We start from the raw sequence: 21,419 nt of genomic DNA on the forward strand, positions 1-21,419 counted from the left end.
TGGATTAACTTTTACTGTATAACACTTTTTCTCTCCCCCTAAGAAAACAGTATATAATCCTTTAAGAAAATCAAATCTAACCCCTTCGTTGGATTAAATCTATCTACTTTCAGCAGGATTTAATTAGTTTTTGTCCAGCAGTGCTTCTCAAGTGCCCCAGAGCAAGGTGCACGGGTGAGCTCGGGCTGGGGACAGCACAGGATGCTCCCGGAGCGGGGACATCCCGGTGGGATGCAAGGACAGCTCTGGGTGGCAGGGTGGGGAGGCCTCCCCCGGTCGCTGCTCTGTGGCCTTGGCAGCATGCTGATGGAATTTTTCAGCCGTGCCCACGTGGGAGCCTGGCGGGCAGCCAGGGGCTCGGGCAGAGCCAGCCCCGCTGTTAATGATTGACCGTGAGATAATGAACCGGCCCGGCCCCCGCCTGCCGCTTCCCTCCTGCACTGCTGAGCGCCGGAGCGGCCCCGAGCGACACTGCCCCGCCACCGCTGTCACCGCGGCTGGGCTGGCCGGGGACTGCCCGCGGGGACAGCCCGGGACAGCCAGGGACAGCCAGGGACAGCCAGGGATACCACCGGGACAGCCCGGGACAGCCAGGGACAGCCAGGGATACCACCGAGACAGCCAGGGACAGCCAGGGACACCCCCGGGACAGCCCGGGATACACCGGGACAGCCCGGGACAGCCCGGGACAGCCAGGGACAGCCAGGGACAGCCAGGGACAGACCGGGACAGCCAGGGACAGCCAGGGACAGCCCGGGACAGCCAGGGACAGCCCGCGGGGACAGCCCGGGACAGCCAGGGACAGCCAGGGACAGACCGGGACAGCCAGGGACAGACCGGGACAGCCAGGGACAACCAGGGACAGCCCGAGACAGCCAGGGACAGACCGGGACAGCCAGGGACAACCAGGGACAGCCCGAGACAGCCAGGGACAGACCGGGACAGCCAGGGACAGCCAGGGACAGCCAAGGATAGCCCGGGACAGCCAGGGACAGCCAGGGACACACCAGGGACACACCGCGACAGCCCGGGACAGCCCGGGGCTGCGGTGGCCAGGTGAGGCTCGGGAATCGCCTCTGGCACTCGGAGTGCACCGGGAGCTCCTCGGGCTGTGACCTGCGGGAGCTCTGCCTCACTGAGATCTGTTCTGCGGGCACAGCTGGAATGTGAACCACAGCACTGCTTCCCTTCTGGAAAGAGAGCGCTGGAGGTAGAAACCTGTCCTGTCTGCACTCACAGGGACCATGCCTTCAGATTGCTGGAGCTGGCAGGTAACCCGGTGTGTGCAAGGTGTCCCTGCGTGGCAGGGAGGGTGGAGCTGGATGAGCTATGAGGCACCTTCTAACCCGAACCACGCTGTAGTTCTGTGATTCTAACAAAACCAAACAACATCTCCGTGTGTCTGTGTGTCTCTGTGCATGTGTCTGTGTGTCTGTGTGCGTGTGTCTGTGTGTCTCTGTGTGTCTGTGTGTGCCTGTGTGTCTCTGTGTGTCTCTGTGTGTGTATTTTAGACACCTGTACCTGGTACACATTGTCTCCAGCAGTTGCTGTGCTGTCTGTTTGTATATTTGCTTTACGCAAGGAAAGAATGAAAAGAACATTCTGGTTGCTCTGTTGTTTATATGGTGTTTGCTGTAAGTCTGGAGAGCAGGACTCTGCTGATCCATGGTCTAACTGCTCCTTAGCCTGTGGATAAGTGCCTGTGTTTGGGGAGGGATTCAGTGAGATCCCAGCTGCAGACCTTTAAGGGTCCCAGTGCGTGGTGGATGAGCTCACTGGTGTCTCCTGACCAGCAGATCTTTTATCTCAGCAGTGTCCCTTGAGCAGCTGGGGGACACACAGCTGTCCTTGCACCTCAGAGGGTTTGATGCAGAGTTTGTGTGGTACGTGGGTTCAGATGCTTGAGACACTCCGGCCGTGCCAGGCACTTGTGGCACTGTGGCACATGTGCCAGTGAGTGTGTGTGTGTGTGTGTGTGCCTGTGGCACTGTGACACATGTGCCAGTGAGTGTGTGTGTGTGTGTGCCTGTGGCACTGTGACACATGTGCCAGTGTGTGTGTGTGTGTGTGTGTGTGCCTGTGGCACTGTGACACATGTGCCAGTGTGTGTGTGTGTGTGTGTGTGTGTGTGCCTGTGGCACTGTGACACATGTGCCAGTGTGTGTGTGTGTGTGTGTGTGTGCCTGTGGCACTGTGGCACATGTGCCAGTGCCAGTGTGGGTTCCTGTGGCACATGTGCCAGTGTGTGTGTGGGTGCCTGTGACACTGTGGCACATGTGCCAGTGTGTGTGTGTGCCTGTGGCACTGTGCAGCCACTTGCAGGTGGTTTGGAGGTCTCAGCAAAAGAGGAGGTGCAGGGTGAGCTGTCCCAGCTCAGCACCCAGGGCAGGCAGAGCCACTGGTCCCCCTGGGGAGGGATGACCTGCACGTGTTGCAGGAGCCCATGCAGGGCCAGGCATGAGCTGGTGGGTGGTGGTGAGAGAGGAAAGCCTCATGTTGGACAAACAGGTGTCCTGGTGCTGTTTCCTATCAATCCTTTCTCCCCAAGGGCTGGCTGGGTTCCCAGGTGCCTTGCAGAGCATCTGCTGCCAAAGTCCATGTGCTCCCACCTGAGGCACCCTTCTGTAACAGCCAGCCTGGAAACAGAGGAAGGGGCAGGATGTATGTTGGAAAATATTAAAACCACATTTTGAAATGTTTAACTTTGGGCTGGAAGCTGTCTTAGGCACACATGATTGCACCGGGCCAGCTGAACTTCAGGGCTTGCCCTCGGGATCTCTGACTGTGAAAGTTGCCATTTTCATAGGGAAACCTGTGAATGTAACCAAACAATTGAGGATTTCTATAATCATTTGTAACAGAAAAATTATCAGTGTGCTGTAGTGTGTCAGGGACCAACCACACCCCTGCTGTGGATGTGGACAATCTATGGTGTCACCTGAGCCTAATGCAATCACAGGAGCTCTGCTCTGCCCTTGAGTGTGCAGATTATGTGGGTTTTCTTAGAATAAATAGGTCTGTGTTAAATGGGTCAGGTAAAGGGTCTGGCAGGTAGACATTCTTACACAGAAAATAGCTACCTTGGTACAAAATGTTCTTAATGATTCTGCAGCACAGGTTAGTGGTGAAATGCAGGTTATAGAGGACTGATTTGGGAACTCAGAGGGGAATTTCTGTAGAATGGGTTAAATATAGAAAGGTGGACCTGCAAAAACTCACACCTTTCTGTTTGGATGGGGACTAGTTGTTATGAAGTGCTCCAGACAGGGTCCCTTGCTTGTATGTACCCAGCAGAGCCTCTCACTGGCACTGCCACTGCTCTCTGAATGACTCACCTGTTCCCAGAGGTGAATACCTGTCCTGGAATCACCTGCTTAGGGAAAGTCTCTCACAAAAGCTCTGAGTGCTGCCTTTTCCCAGAATTGAATTAATTTATGCTTCCCCCAGCATCTTTTCTCTGTGATCTCCTGCCAGCCTTGCAGCCTGTCTGGAGGGAGGCTGAAGGAGGGTGGGTTTAGTCTGGATACTGAGAAGAAATTCTCCCTGTGAGGGTGGGGAGGCCCTGGCACAGGGTGCCCAGAGAAGCTGTGGCTGCCCCATCCCTGGCAGTGTTCAAGGCCAGGCTGGATGGGGCTTGGAGCAGCCTGGGACAGTGGGAGGTGTCCCTGCCCATGGTGGAACAAGGTGACCTTTAGTGACCCCTCCAAGCCAAAGCATTCTGTGATCCTGTGATGCTCTTTGCAGACCCAGGGTTTGATTTCTGCCCCGAATTCCGAGCAACCCCCACCCCACCACTAAACCTGCTCTAATGTAACCACTGGATATTTCCAGATTATTTTTAACTACTAATCCAGGTTTTCATTTTTTGTTGTGGAAACCAGAGATATGTTTAGTGAGATTAAGCATAAACGCTTATGAATTCTGCCCAAACAAAAGCTGTGGGAAAATACTGGAATGCAATATTTGCCAAAGGAACAGAGCTGTCTAATATATTATTTCTTGTGTATATTTGGTGGTTTCCTCCTGTTCCAGTGGAATGCTCTGTAGTAACTGGATATTGCATTACTGTCTGCCCCAGCCCAAAAGCAGGCACAATTATGCTTAACATCTGGATGAATTAGACTGAAAACAGACATCCTCTGGAAAGAAATAGTTTCTGTCTCCTGTGTCAAAATAAGAAAGAGCTAATAGCTTTTTTTAAATACCAAATTAATTGATATGACTTCATAATCCTTAATTTATATACAAGAAAATGGAAGTGCTAATATTGTTTGCCAATTATGTTTTAGATTGCTGCTGTGAAAGACTGGAAAAGTTACATGATTTACTGAGGGTAGTAAGGTATTAAAAAAAATTAATTGGTAGTTAGGAGGGGTGCTGAGAAGGTGAGAGGCCTGGGTTCTGCTCCTGCTGAGGGACTCAAATGATTTCATGGTAAGGCAGAGTCCTACTGGTGTGGCAGTGTATAATTGAAGTTTGTAAGATACGCTCTGAGGTACAGGGAGATTGTTTTGTTACATGAAGCTCCATTTCCACATCTGTGCTTGCTTTCTCTCTGTTTCTCTCATGCTTCCAGCCTCCTCCTCACTGGGGTTATGTGTGGGGAAATTTTCTGGTTCCTGTGCTCTCCTCAGGGATAATCCAGGTGAGCCAGCTTGACCACATCACCTTCTGCTCTGGGAAAGTCTGGTAGGATTCTCTACCCCACATTTCACCTGCTGGTATTCCCGAGATGGAAATGTCTTTGGGAATGTAGTGAAGAGAGTGTATTTCTGTATCTTCATGAAGTTCATAGCACACAGTCTAAAGCTTGTAAAATTCAGAAAAAAGCTTCTTTGTACATTTAGGGACCAGAGAATTAATTTTTTGATCCATCTGAAGCCTTAATTTAAATTATATAAACACATATATTTATATACATAAATAATATCTATAAAATCCCACTTCATCAAGGCAAACTGGACACTGCCCCTTCCCCAGTCAGTGCCTCTGATTCCATCCTTGCCTAAACTGGAGCTGCAGCAGGAATGTTTGCTCTCATTGCAGGTTTGTCTGTGGAAAACATAACTACAGCATGTAGAAATTGGAATCTGCAGTGTTGTTCTGGCAAGGACTCTTGGACTGCAATTACAGAGCCATCCATAAAACTTCTGAGAATATTTTTATATTAGAATAAAACATATGTAGGTGCCAGAAAACCACAATTCTTCAAAGATAAGATGGCTTCATGATATTTCCCAGCCAGCCAACCCTCACTAGTAAGTCTGAGTGAGTGTCAGCTCTCCCAGAACTCTGATAACGCTGGAAAAGGCAAATTCTGATCCAGGCAGTGCTGGGAATACGCTGGGTTTGGGATGTGTGGCAGCTGGAGAAGCTGCCTGGTATAAGAACTTGGGTTTTTCTAATTGTAAGCAATCAATAATGAACATGTTTTTAAAACTGCTTGAACAGACTGCTAACCAACCACCAACTCATGGGATTCTGGACTAAAACCATGCCAGTGAAAGATGGTGAACTGATTACCCCCATTTAAAGGCCAGTTTTTTTGTGAGCTTGACTCACTGCCTAAGCCAAGGGGAAGCTCAGTGCAGCCAGGAGTAGGTCAGGGTACTATGAGAATTTTATTTTTCCCTGATGTTTCTTGGACAACCTTGCTGGGAAGCAATCAACATGGTAGAAATGAGAAATCTTTATTATATATATTAATTTAATTAAATTCTATTAATTATTTAATTTAATAATATATACATTAATTCTAAAGATATGTTTAAAAATCAACAATGTCATTAGATTTCTTTTATTTTTGATTTTTAGTACTTTAGAGTCTGTATTTTTTAATGCTCTTGTGGTGTTTTTGTAGCCTGTAAAAGCAATATGGGGCTACATTTATGGTCTCAAATGAACTTGATTAGATTCAAAAAAGAAATAAGAAAAATATGATGACATTAAAAGGGATAAAATGGCTGGGAAGAAATGCATACATTTGGGATGAAACTGTGATTTCTGGCAAAATCATTTTCTGAGAAGCACTTACAGAGGTAGAAGAAACAAAAAGTATTTGGTGTTTAATAGAACACACACTAATGGTGATGGAAATCAAGAGAGATTTCTGAGGCTGAATAGGGAAAGTCAGGGAATTCAAGGACAATGGAGAGTATGTAGTGGGTAACTGCTCTAATTAAAAGGTCAGGCTCTGCTGGGTGCTCAGAAAAGGTTTCTCACTGGGCTGTGAAGAATTGCTAAACCTGATCTTCCTCACTAAATCCTTGGCCAGAGTCTGGGCCATAGCTCTCACCTCCAAAAGCAGTTTATTTGGGCCACAGCTTTTCATCACCCAGTAGGCACATTAGGCAAAGGCCAAATGTCCCTGTCCCTGTGGGAAGTGACACCAGGAAGGTGTGGGATGGACCCATTCCAGGACTGTGGCTCCAGCAAAGCTCCCATGCTGGTCACTAGGGAGCTCTTCCTTCTCTAGAGAGCCTGAGGAAGTTTAGGAAGGTTTGTCAATGCCCCCACACAAAAAAGGGGATCCTGAGATGCATTTTATTATTATTCCTTTCATCCTTCTCTAAATTTCTCACAGCATTTTGATAGTTCCAGAAAGCCTCAAGTGCGTATCCGTGGATTTTACTGGAAGTGTTTACATTCCTCAAACTATGGTGAAATTTATTGCTGTGCACACAAGGCATAAACTTCCTGTAAACCCCAGTGAGGCTCTGTGTTGGGACTGTGTGACACTTGGACTTCCCTGGCTCCCAGCAGCAGGGTGAGCCTTCCACTGGGCCTGGAAGCCAAATGGGAGATTTTGTCCTTGGGTGTTGGTGTGCAATATCCTTGGTGATATCTACTTGCATGATAGTTCTGGAAATTGCACTAAATGAGAAAAACAGTGATTAGAGTCTTCAGAAATCTTAGCAAAAAAAATACAGATTAGCAGAACATCTATTTTTTCAGTCAACCAAAGGCAATGCTATCTGGTATGTTTGCCTTCCTGTTTGAAACCTAAAGTTGAAAGTCCAAGGGGATAAAAATGTTGATTACAGGCTAGAAACAATAACAAAGGAAAAGTATCTATTAAAAAGGCAGAGAAAGAGAGAAAGGGTGACTTTCAGAGATGCTGGGCACAAAGGCAATGCCAGCCACACTTTCCTCGATGCAGTATCCTTCCATTTCTCTCACCCTTTCAACTGTCATGTCAAAGTGATGGAATTTGAAGACTTTGGACATTTGTCTGGAATTTCTGGATATTCCAGAGCCTGGTCAAAGGAGCAGCTCTTATTTCCAGACATATCTCAGGTAGAGTCACTGAGAATGCATCCATGTTGTGCAGGGGCATGGGTTCTGTCCTGGAGGACTTGGATGGAGAACTGGCAACCTGTGCTAGGTCACCAACCATGACCTGCTGAAGGTTTCTGGGATGCCAGAGACTGCCCCTGACTCCCCCAGGATTCTGCCTCTCCGGCTGCCCTGGGGGAGCCAGGAGGATCAGTTGCTGAAGCAAGAGCCTCTCAGGTGATCTCTTGGTAGCAATGAGATCTCACAGTCTGGGGAGCAGATGGGTCAGGTGCAGAGTGTGCAACAGATTGGAATCTGAAGAATTTCAGTTAATATTTACATCCAGTGTTTACCCTTTGATAAGGAACAGGTCATTCACAAATGTGGACATGACATAATATTGGTAGGTTGGTCAAGGTGTTTGCTTTGCGTTTTGAACACTTGTTCTCTTCTGGAGAGCACTTGTGTGCTGCAGTCTGATCCAGATTAACAGCTGTGGGTTTCCCCTTTATTTTCATGGAGCCATTTGTATAAAAAGGGCAATTACACAAAAAGAGAGCTAGCAAGGTTTGAACTCTGCTTGTGTTTATTACGGAAAATTCTCATTCTTGCTTCTGTGAAGGAAAGATTGTGTTGGTCACTTCAGGGGAACCCCACAACTACACAAATCATTGCAGACTGTGTTATGTGCCAGGGGCTGTTTTCCTGAGTTGTTGAGGGTAAATCAGAGACTTGATAGAAGAATACCTGTGTCTCTGATGGACGATGATTTGTTTGGACAAGCATTGTATATAAGTGCAGGTGAGTTACGGACCAATTATGGCACCTAGCAAACTCTAAATGAGGTCAAACAGCACCAATAATAAATCTTGCCCTTATGTGGCAGGTAAGTTGTTCACTGACTGTGCTCTGGAGTCACTAGGTTTTCTCAGTACAGAGTTCATTTGCCAGACATGAGGCTTTCACATACTGAGTTGTTGCAAAGAATTCAAGATTGTGCAATGCAAATCACCTTGCCCTAGAACAGAACAGGGGGATGTGGATGGAGGTTAAGATAGCCTCTGTTTTTAACAACAAAAAGCAACAAGCAAACAACTTTGGAACTTAATAGGCTGATAGTGGCTTTATTTCTTCCTTGGGCATGGAGTGAACACACCTCCCTGGATTCCTGCACTGTTAATACACCTCTGTGGGAGGACAGACAGAGACAGTGCTGAAGGCAATCTTGCCCCCAATATATTGCAGCTTATTAATTACCAAAGAGTGGAACAGCCTTGCCCTCCCAGCTATGGGTGTGATAGAGGGTGAGTTAGAGAGGCAGTGGGAGTCTGCTGGCCTTGCTGTGAGGAGGGAGGGACTGGAGGGCATGGCAGGGACAGACAGGGTGAGATGTCATGCAAGGGTCAGACAGGGTTGGGTGGCCATGCTAGGGACAGGAAAGAGCCAGCTAGAACTGCAGGAGGAGAGAAAGAGCCCAAGCTGTGTGGAGCTGCCCATGGGAGGCTACACAGAAAAGGCATGAGGGACCCTTAGATACAAGGAGCTGATGCTTGAAGCCTTCTTCAGTGTCAGTCGTACCTCCTCCATCACACTTCCCTTCATCTTTTGGTGGTTTTGGTTCTGATGTACTTTAATTTAACATTTTTCTTCTTGCTTTCAGTGGTTTACTATGCAAGTATTGCAAGCCAGTCTGGAAAGGCACATTGTATTCCAGCCTTGCCAGAATATATCTGAGACCCAGAGACAGCACAGTCCATGAAGGAGCTCTACCACCTCCCCACTGAGAACAATAATGTCATTGTTCCTGTCAGTTGAGTTTTAAGGACATTAATGATTTTCTGTTATATGGAAAAGAGAGAGCAGCTTCCACATAGTTCCTTGAACAGATTGAGATAAATGATTCTGCTGCCAGGGTTTAGAAAATACCCTCTTCAAAAGAAATACATTTTCCCTAAGGTGTTTTTCAGTGTCAGTCAGAGGTTCTTACCTCAGTCTTCTAAGATACTGAAAATCTATTTCCTAATACTTCTGGTATCATCGTAAAAACCTGACTCAAAAATTCTGCTCTCTATTGCCAACTTCACTGTAAATGCCAACGAGGAGCTTGGAACAATGGGGGAAAAGAGATCTTGGGAAGGAGTGGTATAGGAAACCAGGAGAGTCCTTCCATTGATAGACATAAACTAAATGACAATACTTGCTTGGATTCTACACATTGCTGTGAAAAGTAGAGCCAAATTCTCATTGTAAATCAGGGTGGCTCCATTAACTTCTGTGGAACTCTGCCAGCACAGCCCAGACAAAGACTTGGCTGCCTCTATTTACAGCACCATCAGTAAGAGCTGCTTGGAGAGGCTCCACTGGGAGAAAAATTTAATTAAAACAAGGGAGATAAGAGTGACAGAGCAATCTGTCTTCTGGGTCTCTTGTGGAATGGTTTGATCCTGTGCACCCACAGCACCTTCAGGTCCTGCTGACCTCTCCCAGCTCAGTGAGGTCACTGCCATGGGCCAGGCTTCCAGGGCCCTCTGTTTGCCTAGGAAATGCATTGTTATACACCATGGTACCCTCCCAGTCTGCAGTTAGGGTCACTGAAGTCATTCCACTGCTTTTTTTTACTCAGTGGTTTCAGAAAATCCAAGGTTTTCCTTTCAGTAGTATCTAAGGTTTTTATTTCTTTAAATTCCTCAATACACCATGGTGAAAAGATGGGGAATGGCATCACCAGCCACTGATGCTTCCTATTTCCTTTGTGACCCTGTTATTCACAGACAGACAATTCAATTTCACAACTGTGTTTTAAATCACCTGTAAAGAGGGAGAGAACTCCAGATATCCTTGAGTTGGTTTCTTACTGAAACGTTAAAAAAACAGACAAACACTCCCCCCAGAAAAACCCCAAAACCAGCAGGCAATTTACCACTTTGTGGTGTTAGGCTGTTTTCATTTCCCAGAAACTAGTTAATTTATTTAGTGTGCCCCATCAGTCCAAGTTTCATTTATAGATTAACTTGTGTATTTTGGCTCCTATCCTTCTCTTCCTTTGGCTCAAAATGAATGATACCAGGACTGTCTTTGAAATAAGGCAGGAATGTGGGGGTTTTTATTTATTTATTACAGAGAAACATCACCCTGAAACCTCTCTTTCTGCCAGCTTTTTGAGGTCCCACCACAGGAATATGATATTGGGAATTGGCACTGTAGTGCCAGGTTCAGTCCTTTATTTGGGGCTCCTGCAGCCTGGGACAGGTCATGGGGTTTGAAGCTGGCAGAGGTGGCTGAGAGGGTCACACTGTTGTGTGAGGATTTCCTACTTGTGTTCTCCTGGCCCATTGGGTTCCTGCTTGTGGAGATCCATTTGTTAAACTAAACCTATGGGCATCATGCACAGCAATCAGAAAGGAGCAGTCAAGTGCTGCTGATAAGCACAGGCTGTTTCCCAGACTCTGCAAAAACTGTGTATTTGTCGTTCATAATTCTATGCTGGTGCTTTGTCCTGGTCCATTTGGGGGTTTGCAGAGGAGTTCTGAGCTGCAGCCATAAATATTTGGCCATCTTTTAAAATCTGTGACTTTGGACTGACAGCAGAATGTCTCATCAAGATACTCTGTCAGGCTCAAGCCACTTTTTATAGGACTCTGGGAAAGGTTTTCCAAGATGTGCTGTGAGAATCCTCCCGGTGAGTCTTTTTCACACATTTCTCTTTCTTTACAGGATCCTCTAGATATTATTGGAATGTAACTGTAGAGAAAAATGTTCATTTCTAACAATTCCGTTGTGGACTGTTAATCAGACTTGGATTTCTGGAAATACTACAACATGACTTCATCTGGGAGTGAGACAGAACGATGGACTCACAGGCAAGGTGGCAGAGCTGGGAAGCTGGCAGAGCCTGTGGCCTCTCCTGGCAATGATCATCTCTTGTCAGTGAAGTCACTCAGCAGCATGGACCATCCCCTGCACCTCCCTGGAAGGGCAGACTCTGCTTACAGCTCTTTCTCAGGAGGATCAAATGTCCCAGAGTACCCCCCAGCATTGTGCCATGGATATTTCTGTGTGCCCCCAGAGCAGGTCCCGTACATGGACTCAGAATATGTAACAGGAATTTATAACCTCAGTGACCTCAGATCCCCCCAGCCGTGCAAGGCACCACACCTGAGCCCCCACAGCTCTCCCAGCACTGCGCTCACAGATGGCTCTGGAACCACTCCTACCCAAAGGGCTCCACATCAGGGAGCCCTGGCAGCAGCTCCGCTGTCCCCTCCCACAGGACTGGACAGCTGTGACATCCCCAGCACACACTTGGGAAGGGCAGGAGAGAGGGGAGGCTGTGCAGGGCACCCTGAGGGCAGTGTGCAGGCAGCTCCTGCTGTGCAGGACAGCCAGGCAGCAGACAGGGACCTGCCAGGGAGCCAGCACCAGGATACAGCTACAGAGCAAGGGGTAGGGCCTGACAGGGAAAAGATGCTGGAAAACAAGGGCCCTCCTGATTTTACAAATGAGGGATCAAAAGTTCAGGCCTTAAAGACAGAGGAAAGTGGAGAGCGGAGCCCATCACATCAACCTACAAAGAGAAGCAATCCACACATTTGCAGGAGACCTTCTTCATTCATTTTTCAAGAATATTTAAAGACAGACTCTGTGGCGAATATCCCCAAAATACTTTCTGCTTATGATTCAGGTCATGCTAATAAAATTCCCAAAGAGATGAACTCCAAATCCTATCACCAAGCACATTCCAAGCCCAGTGCTGTTAATGATCCACAGGAAGGCAAACAGTGTCCCAGGGGTGTGCCTAAGGCAAGTGCCAGAGAAGCAGCTGTGCCAAGCACTGTGCCAGGGCCCTGCCACAGGAAGGAGTCCCTGCCCTGTGCTCAGGGCCCACTCCATGCTGAGTGGCATTCAGACATGGATCAGGATGTGTTTGAGGACAGTTCGGAATTAAAATATGTGGAGAATGATCTTCTAAATAAAAATGTTCCCAGGAAGCTGAACAGTTATGCAGACAAAAATCAGCGCTGTGATTCTGAAGGAAAAATTACAAGCACCATTAAGGAACCAGTGCCAAACCAGCAAAACAAAGTGCAGAGATCACCACTGTCCTGCAGCTGCAGTGCTATGGAACTGGAGCACCCTCAGTGTGAGCATCTGGGTCAGGGAAGGAAGCAGTGCTGTGATGGCACAAGCCAAATGGCTTTTTTCAGACCAAAGGAAGATTCCACATCTCAGTCATTACATGAAGCTCAGAAAGAAAACCAGGGTAGCAACAGCAGTCCCGACCTCAGCAGGTGTCTGGAACAGGAGGAAGCTCCTGTTGAGAAACACCAGCCTGTATTTCAAACACAGCTCTCAAAACAGCTTCAGGAGGACCATGCTGGTGCACAAATCACCAGGCAGGCAACTCCCATGCTTTACTACCTTTCTGCAGGGAAAACCAGCAATGTCCTGCACAGCAGCAAGGACTCAAGGAGGCCACCAAAGGAAATTCCATCAAGCAGCTGTGCTGCCTCAGCACAGTGTCTAGAGACACAAAGAGAAGACCATCAGCCTCAGAGGAGCAGCCACCACCACCAGCGCAGTGCTGATGATCTCCTGCTCCAGAACAAAGATCTCATTTTTAGGAGTGCTGCCTCATTCACAGAAGAGAGTTTCCAGAATGACTATATAGAGAAACTTAAAGTGGCCCAGAAAAAGGTTCTCAAAGAAACCTCCTTTAAAAGAAAAGACTTGCAGATGAGTTTGCCTGTCAGACTGAGACAGAAATCCTCTAAAAGGCCATCAGTTGAACACCTTCGGTCTTTCTCGTTGTCTAGTGCAAGCGAGGATGCCAAACCTGTTCCTTGCTCCCCTTCTCATCTAGAATCCTTGGAAAGTTTCAACAGAAATGAAGAAATAAAAAGGCCACAAAAAAGTCAGGCAGGGGGAAGGAAAAAGATAACCCAAGAGCAAAAGAAACTGTGCTACTCTGAGCCTGAGAAGCTCAATCACCTAATGGAGAAGGAAGTATCATGGAGTCAAGTTAGGGATGAAATCACTGAGCAAGATGCAGTGGCATCCAGGAGAAGGGATCTGGAGAACAGAGGAAGGGCACTTTCCAGTTCAAGTGTGTCCAGGACAGAGCTGAAACAAATCCAGCACAGTGCACTGATCAAGTACATGGAACGAAAGATCAGCCAAAGGCCAGGTGGTTCACAACACCTCCCCCTGCATAAGCCACCCCTGCAGAAGAGGCTGTCAAATCCCAAAGGTCCTCCTGGCCAGATTTCCAACCCAAATGGAAGCAGGAAGATGCAAAATGATGAGGTTTTCTGCCAATTTCTCCCTGAGCAAAAATCACCAGATGTTTTTCCTCCTGTGCCTTTTGCCCCCTCACTGAACGTGGCCCGCAGGTGCAATCCCAACAAAGGGGATGGAAGCTGCCCCAGCAAGTGTCCATCAGCTGGGGGTCTCCCACGGGCAGGGGGTTCTGCATCTGGGAGAGCTCCTGAGAGACCAAAATCCACTTCCTCTTCCACACAGGTACGAAACTCTCGCTGTGGAGACAAAGACAGGGGTGCAACATTAACACACTGAGTTTGTGCAGGAATAACAACCCTTTATTGCCAGGCAGCTCCCTTTATGGGGCTGTCAAATTTCCTGTGCTCACAGACAGGGCTGGTCAGGGGTCTCAACTCTGCCCAGCTCACATATGGGTGCTTCAAAGGGATTCAAAGGCTGAGGTCCTCTCTTTGGGCTTGAATCTGACCTGTTGTTACCAAGTCTGTGGATTTGTTTACTTCAAGCTAGGCTGGTTGATCTGCTGTCTGTCACACCAAATTATCTGTGTAGCTATAGACCAGCCATATCTGTCACAAGAAACCAGTAAAAGAGGGCATTAAAAAGTCAAGAAGGGCTCTGGCACTTGGAAGATGCATTTGCAGAGAACACATGCTGTGTGCAGGGTGAGGCTGTTTGTGCTCCAGTTATTATCATTAATGACAGCAACTTCATTAGAGCCCTATCCCAAAAGAGGTAATTACAAGAAAAATTTATAAATGACCAGTCTTTTTTTGGCTCTTGAATTTGAAAGACAGTAGTTGTCAATACTGTTGAGGAGAATAAAGAAGATAAAGGGCAAAAAACAAATAATTTAACATACCGGTAAAATTACCCTGCTGAAGAGACTGGCAAACTTCCACCAATGCAGAATTTCTGAATTGTTGTGAGAGTAGAGGTGTCTTTTATTGACAGCTGTTCTTTTGGTTTTCTAGAGGGAGGGAAGGAGAATGGATGCTACCTAGGAAGAGCATAATAGCAATTTAATTAATAAAAAAGAATTCAATTACTAAATTAATTAATTGATTAATTAATATTAATTAATAAAAATAATTAACAAAAACACCCCCAAAAATTAAAATTTTTCCCTTCCAGGACCCGTGCAGATGCGCTAGCGGTGCGGCAGCGCCGCGCCCGCGCTGCGGGAGCTGCCCCGGCAAATCCAGGTAAGGCTGTGGGAGCTGTGCCCGGGCACCCCAGCGCTGCCCCCTCCTCTCTCGGGATCCCCCCTTGTCCCCATGGGAATGTTCATCCCCTCCCGCCTGGCTCGGTCTGAAATCTGCCGGGTCCCTGCACAGCCCTGCTCCATCGCATCCCTGGGATCGCAGCTCCCTCCTCCGAGCTCTGCGCAAAACAGCATCTCCAACAGCCCGGAGATGCCCACTCCTGGAGAGTATGTGTGATCAGGGCTGGTGCAATACGGGATTTTGGTGTGGTTTTTTAAAGGGAAAAAAAAAACAACAACAACGAAAAAAACCTGTGCCATTTATGCATCACTAAATAGGAATTTTGTGGTTTAACTCTCCATATTTGCTTTGCTAATTTGAGGAGCATCAAAGGAGGTAAACATCTGAACTCTGTCTCAGCAAGGCAGTGATGCTGACTCTTGTAGTAAAAAAATTTCCACTCTTTCAAAAATACCCCAGCGGTTTCTGGAGACTTGAATGGCTTATGGGGAAAAAAAACCTAAATTTTTTCTTAAATTTCCTCATTTAGGAGGTTAGCATAAAAGTAACTAAAAGTTCCAGACAGAACCATAAATCAGAAACATTTGCTCATAGCTCTTAAACAGTCTGCAAAACTATTTGTTACAGAGGGAATGTCTCAAATAAAAGGAGCTGTCTTCTTCCTTACAGTTTCCGTGATCCTGAGAAAAATGGATCCAAGGCTCATGAACATAATGACATAGCTGGACGTGTGTGTGGTCAGGATAAAAAGGAGCAGACTCCTGAAAGCTCTGTTCATGTCCCAAAAGGTGGAAGCAAGGAGAGTGTTGGAGAGGAGGAGCAGCACAGGACTGAGTCTCTGAGTGCTGCACTCGAGCACCCAGAGCAGGAAATGCATCCCCACACAGCCCCAGCCCAGCCTCAGCACGGAGACAGAAACCCAGGCAAAGGCTCCCCTGGCCAGGAGAGCTCCGTGCACAGCAGGCACGGGGATGCTGTCCTGGGCACAGACACACGCCTGCCCGGGAGGAGGCTGCAGGGCTCTCAGGACCAGCGGTGCCAGGAGCTGGCTATGGAGATCATTGCCAAGGACAGCTCTCTGGGGGACGTTCTCATGCCTCATCCTCTTAGGAAAACTGCTTTGGACCTGATGGAGGGTTTGTTTCCTGTTAACATTTCCATGCTGGATAAATCACGCAGGAAAAGGGGAAAGGTACAGCACGTGCAGGAGAATGAGTAAGTAGATAAAGCCAATTATTTAGCACTTTGTTTTAATGTATAGATACCATACATACCAGTAATATGATGAACTTGAGCACACTGTTTTATTTTTGTGTCATTGGAAAAACATACAGCTTTCCGATTTACATGCCAAAAAACACTGAGGCTAAGGGTATATGATGGAAGAAAAGTGGTTCAGTGGTTCCTTATTAAAGGGACTGTGACAGACCTAGGCTGCAAATCTTTTGCTATATATCTTCTGAAAAATTAGATCTCATGTGGTGAGAAGAAAGGAGAGTGATCCTGAAGTTAAGATGGATAAAACCATGAATTCAGTGTTTGTGAAGAAAACTGTGTTTGCTATGGGTATTTATTTTCTGTTCCAATAGCAGGAAAAGTCATGGAGATAGACCAGAAGAATATCTGCAATCTGAACATGAAACCAAGCAAAGGAGCAAAGATCTTGCCTCTAGGGGAAACCAAGTCCTGAAGAGGAACAGAGACAGCACAAACGAGCTAGATGACATCACATCTAAGAAAGTATGTAGATTGCCATCACAGGAACCACTCTTTCTCCATCATGACAAAGAAATTCTTATTAATGTCATTATTACCATGGATATTTTCATCCCAGTAAAATTTCACAGGTAACTTTGAATCAATTTTTGCCCGTAGGTGAAGTCCTGGAAATTGGCATATTGATCATAAATGGTAGTATTTAAATCCTGCCTGATTTGACTCAGATGTCTCATCTATCATCATTAAAGGTTTCCTTGCACAGCTAGCTCCTGTGCAGCAGCAGCAAACTCCCAATTTAACACTCACATCTAATCTCAAAATCCATAAAATAAATTAGAACTGGCAGCCTAAATAAGAAATATTCTTTACTCTGAGAGCTGGCAGCAGCTTCTGCACATTCCAGTGTCCAATTAATTCCATACATGCAGAGAATGGGGGCCTTAGCTGGGCAGCGATAGAAGTGTGGAGCTTGGAAGGGCAATTATGGAGCTTTGCAGAGTTGGGTGGGCTTTTTCCCCTGGCCATGCTCCATCTCAGGTAAGGACAATCTGCTTTCCTGAAGCTCCTCCTGCTGTGCACATTTCCTGCTCTCTCACTGCTGCTCCTCTTCATGGTGGCATTGTCCAGCTTCCAAAGCTGATGCTGTGCTCCCACAAAAGTCTTGAGGCCTTTTTCCTCATAATTTCCTATGAAACAGCCTCCTCTGATTACTTTTCTACCCAGGCACCATGGCCTGCTTGAATTGCCCATGGAACTGACTTTTTTCTGTGCCCATGATAAGTGAAATTCCAGTCTCAGTTCTTCCAAAGCTTGGTACAGAGCTGAGACTTCATGCTCATGTCTTAGAACAACAACTCTGTGTAATCTTGTTGTAATCTTTATTGCAGTTCCCTTCTGACTGACTGGAAGCTCTCTGAGCCAGAGAATATATCACCAGCTGAGGTGATTACCAGTAATTTGCTTTTCAGAGTTTGAGAATTAAGTACAGCTTACAAAATATTACTGCTTTTTTCTCCCCTTTTTTTCTTTCCTTTAGCTTAAAATTATTTTAAAAGTCAAAAATTTAGCAAAGAGAGCATGAAGAAAATCCACTCTCTAGAACTGATATGGATTCTCTTTGGCAGTAACACTTTCTGTGATTTTTTTTTTTTCTTTTTGCAGCTGGAACTGATGGCCAGCCTCCAGTGCAGGCTGCAGGCGCTGTGGGAGGAGCAGGAGCTGCTTCTCCTGGAAGTCAGGGAGTGTGCCAAGTGGGGTGAGGAGCTGCAGGTGCTGCTGCAGGACCTGTGCAAGCCCAACGAGTTTGAGCGGTACCTGATGTTCATCGGGGACCTGGAGAAGGTGGTGAGCCTGCTGCTGTGCCTGTCCAGCCGCCTGGCCCGCGTGCAGAACGCCATCAGCAGGGTGGATGGCAGCACGGAGCCCGAGGAGAAGGTGAGGGGCAGCAGAGGTGTTGCTCTGGTTTGGTTCCCTTCTCTCCAGGTGCAGCCGTGCCCAGCTCCTTTGTCTGGCAGCTCATTCAGCTCGCTGGCTGTGGCTGTCCCCAGGCTGTGCTGATGTCCCCAAGGCTGGGGCAGAGCAGAGCAGGGTTCTGGTGAGGACCAGAGCACAGCAGTGCACAGTGAGCCTGCAGATGGGTGCTGGGGATAAGCAAGCAAAACCTTAGGAAGCTCCAAGCCAGAGTGGGACCTTTGGGCTGCTCCCTGGGGAGTAGCTCCAAACCTGTGCTTTACAGGGCTTTTTGTGGGCTTATTTCTCCACTGGTAATTTCATTGCATTAATTACGGCTTTTGAAGTCATATTTCACTAAATGGGTGTGTCCTAGCGAGCAGGAAGGTGTGGTCATAACTTGAGATAAAACTCACTGTAGTTTAATTCAACAAGCCAGCGTTGATGGGAAATCAAGAATTTTCTCATGTCACCAGGAAATAATTTCAGCTCTTGGAAAGTCTCCTTTTTGCTGAAGAAGAAAAGCCAAATTTATCCCAGGAATTATGCTTCCTGCTGTCCTTATTGCTCTTAGACATGTTTTTATCAACACAATACCTGCTTTTATCTCTCTTTTGGAAATTGGAAAAGCATAGTGTTAGAATAATTGGGATTTTCTGGAGCTGTGTTGCTGCTGACCTGTATCTCTGCAGGTTCATTATAGTCACACAGACTAGCACTAAAAAGGTCCTTCCATGCAGTGTGACATGGAGAGCCAGGATTCTCCTCTTCCAAAATGTCAGTTGTGTTAATGTGAATAATTTTAAACAGTATTTTATACTTACTTTCCCTTTATGCTGGGCAGGGAGGCTGTTGTTTCTCTGCATATTACATTTATACATAGGCAAGACATTTAAATAATTACTTAAATATTTGAATGAAATGCCTAATAAAGACTTGGTTAAGTGCCAACATTTTTAACAACCATCTCCCACTAACTCCATTTGCCCTCGTGTCAGCAAAACCAGGAGTTTCAATCTTTGACTCCATTTTTAGGGTGTCAGTAGTGACCATTGCTCTGTGCTCTATTTATGGACACTGTCCTGGAACAGGACATTTTCCAGCAGCATAATCTCTATGAAAATTATTACAGCTGAATGAGAATTACCTAAAGGTGAATGGTATAAAAATCCTGTAGAACAAGCAAGGCCCAACTGTTTAAAAGAAGCCTTTGATGAACAGTTCCTGTCTACATCACAGTTATTTTATCACACTGATGCCTTTTGTGGTCTTAAAAAATTGAGAGCCAGACAGGGTTAAAGGATAAAAGGTTTTTACCTCGGTATTTAATAAGATCTTTATGGTGCACTGCTTTGCTAAGGTGGAACACGCTGAAATGCACACAATAGATCAGGTACACAATTTATAGACCTTACAAATTAGCATATCTAACAAAGATGCCCCAATGAGGGGCTTGGATAAATAGTGTGATCTCTCTCCACCTGAGGAATTTCCCCCTGGATGGGCTAAATCTTAATTTACAGGATATGTTCTAGAGTTCTTGGTTTCTGAAGGTGGCATGGGGCTTTGTGGACTCCAGCTGCCAGGTCTCTTGGCTGTTTGGTCCCTTGGCTTAACAGAATACCAGGCCTATGCTAAACTATCAGACTTAAGGAATTGCAAGTATGCAAGAGTACTTGAGTATACACATGAGTATGCATATAAGAGTACTAAGGATATATAAAAGGTATATTAAAAAAAGGCAAAAAATCATCTTGGCATCAACACAGAGCTTTTAATAGAAGCCACTCAATCTTTTTAATATATCAGTGGCACTCTGGCCACAGGCAATACACAAAACCCAAAGATACGTGCCTTAAAGAGCTTCTAATTCAATGAAGATTGTTACAGAATACTTTAAAATGACCAGAATGTTGAGTGTATTGATTTTTTTCATGAGGACAGCATAGAAGTGAGCCTTGATGGCATTTACTGTGTGTTTACCTTATAAGCCACAAGAATGAGTAATTCAACTGAGAAAAAACTCAGGTGGAACACAAAGCCCACAGGAGGAAGTAATTAAATTAAATTAACTGTGGCTTCCAAATGAAGAAATAGAGTCTGCCAGGGATGATGGGTTCTCACGGTGTGCTGCTTTGTGTTTTGATTCCACCAGCAATCCCTGGATGAGCGGCACAAGCTCCTGTCTCGACAGCGGGAAGATGCCAAGGACCTGAAGGAGAATCTGGACCGCAGAGAGCGTGTGGTCTCTGGAATCCTTGCCAAATACCTGACAGAGGAGCAGCTCCAGGACTATCAACACTTTGTTCAAGTCAAGACCTCCTTGCTGATTGAACAGAAGGACCTCGAAGAGCAGATTAGATTTTTCGAAGAACAATTAGAAAATCTCGAGCAAAGCATCCCCACCTAACACCCACCACCCACCACCAAGCCAGACATTTTTATATGTTATATGTGATGTTTCCCTGGAAAGCCACAGGCACTCTCATCACTCTCATCACTCAGTTTGGTGGATTCCTCCAATCCTGTTTGTGCCCCAGCATTGACAAGTGTTTGGATGCTCTGGGATGCTCTAAGCACACTCTGGACAGCGTCTCACAGTGCATAGCAAACTGCCTTGTGCACATGACAGATAGGAGCCATTGCTCCTATTAACTGAATCTGTATTTCCCCTTCTTCTTGTCTGTCCATCTGTTTCCAGATTTACATCATCTCAATAAAAGAACCAGACAAATATTTGCCTCTTGTGGGTGGGTTGAGTGTTCAAAATGAAAAATTATGTGGGTGTTCAGATTTGAATTGGTGATTGCACAAAACCATAGGAAATGTTATGGACCATTTCAGTGAAACTCCTGCACTTGTTTCTACTGTTTATATGTGTGACACAGTAAAAATACACTGTAATGAAAGAAAATAATTACTTCCTTTCTTGGCAGTTGCCACCCGTGAGTCTTTCCTTGTGTAATCCTGGTAGGCTGTTCAGAGGAGGTTAGAAAAGGGTGGTCTTCATTGACATCAAAGAGACAATCAGTGATGTAGCCAGTTTAAATGAACAGTTTTGGGAATCATAAACTCTGAGCTTATTCCTGCACAGTCATTTGCAAAGTCCTTGCTGTGCTTTTGAAGAATTTATTGTTCAAGCAGCACCTTCAGGGGGTTGTTCTTAGGTAGTTTTCAATTGTTCCCCCGTGAATGTGGGGGGCAAAAGCTCTGCTGCAGACAGCCAAGAGGAACCACTGGAAGAGATTATTCAGTTTCAATGAGACTTTATATAAATCCCTTGGCAAAAATCTTTTAGGCCAGTGTTTGCATTGAGTCAAACCAGCGATGTTGCTGTATTTAAAATCTCAGTGGTTTTTGTTTGCAAGAATTCAGTGAGAACAATATGCAGCCTAAACTACATACCTAGACCATGAATAAGGCAGCCACTAATTAAACTCAGGTTTCTTCTACAGTCAAAACAGATGCTGATTG

General features: G+C 46.2%; 1 protein-coding gene across 6 annotated transcripts; it reads left to right on the plus strand.

Moving 5' to 3' along the window:
- The first annotated feature begins 456 nt into the window (after positions 1-456).
- On the plus strand, positions 457-20,681 carry LOC134558949 (protein Shroom1-like). 6 transcript variants are annotated; one of them, XM_063413313.1, is made up of 9 exons: positions 465-1,271; positions 4,577-4,645; positions 10,990-13,794; positions 14,686-14,756; positions 15,447-15,992; positions 16,367-16,624; positions 17,384-17,438; positions 17,658-17,930; positions 20,101-20,681. In XM_063413313.1, the coding sequence occupies exons 3-9, from the start codon at positions 11,095-11,097 to the stop codon at positions 20,353-20,355; spliced, it is 4,158 nt and encodes a 1,385-aa protein (XP_063269383.1). In that variant the 5' UTR covers positions 465-1,271; positions 4,577-4,645; positions 10,990-11,094; the 3' UTR covers positions 20,356-20,681. The 6 variants fall into 6 exon arrangements, with proteins under 6 accessions (XP_063269385.1, XP_063269383.1, XP_063269382.1 ...); XM_063413312.1 differs by lacking the exon at positions 4,577-4,645 and having other exon boundaries at positions 465-1,279; XM_063413310.1 differs by lacking the exon at positions 4,577-4,645.
- The last annotated feature ends 738 nt before the right edge of the window (positions 20,682-21,419 follow it).

Source organism: Prinia subflava, chromosome 16 (genome assembly GCF_021018805.1).
Source record: "Prinia subflava isolate CZ2003 ecotype Zambia chromosome 16, Cam_Psub_1.2, whole genome shotgun sequence".
Taxonomy (NCBI): domain Eukaryota; kingdom Metazoa; phylum Chordata; class Aves; order Passeriformes; family Cisticolidae; genus Prinia; species Prinia subflava.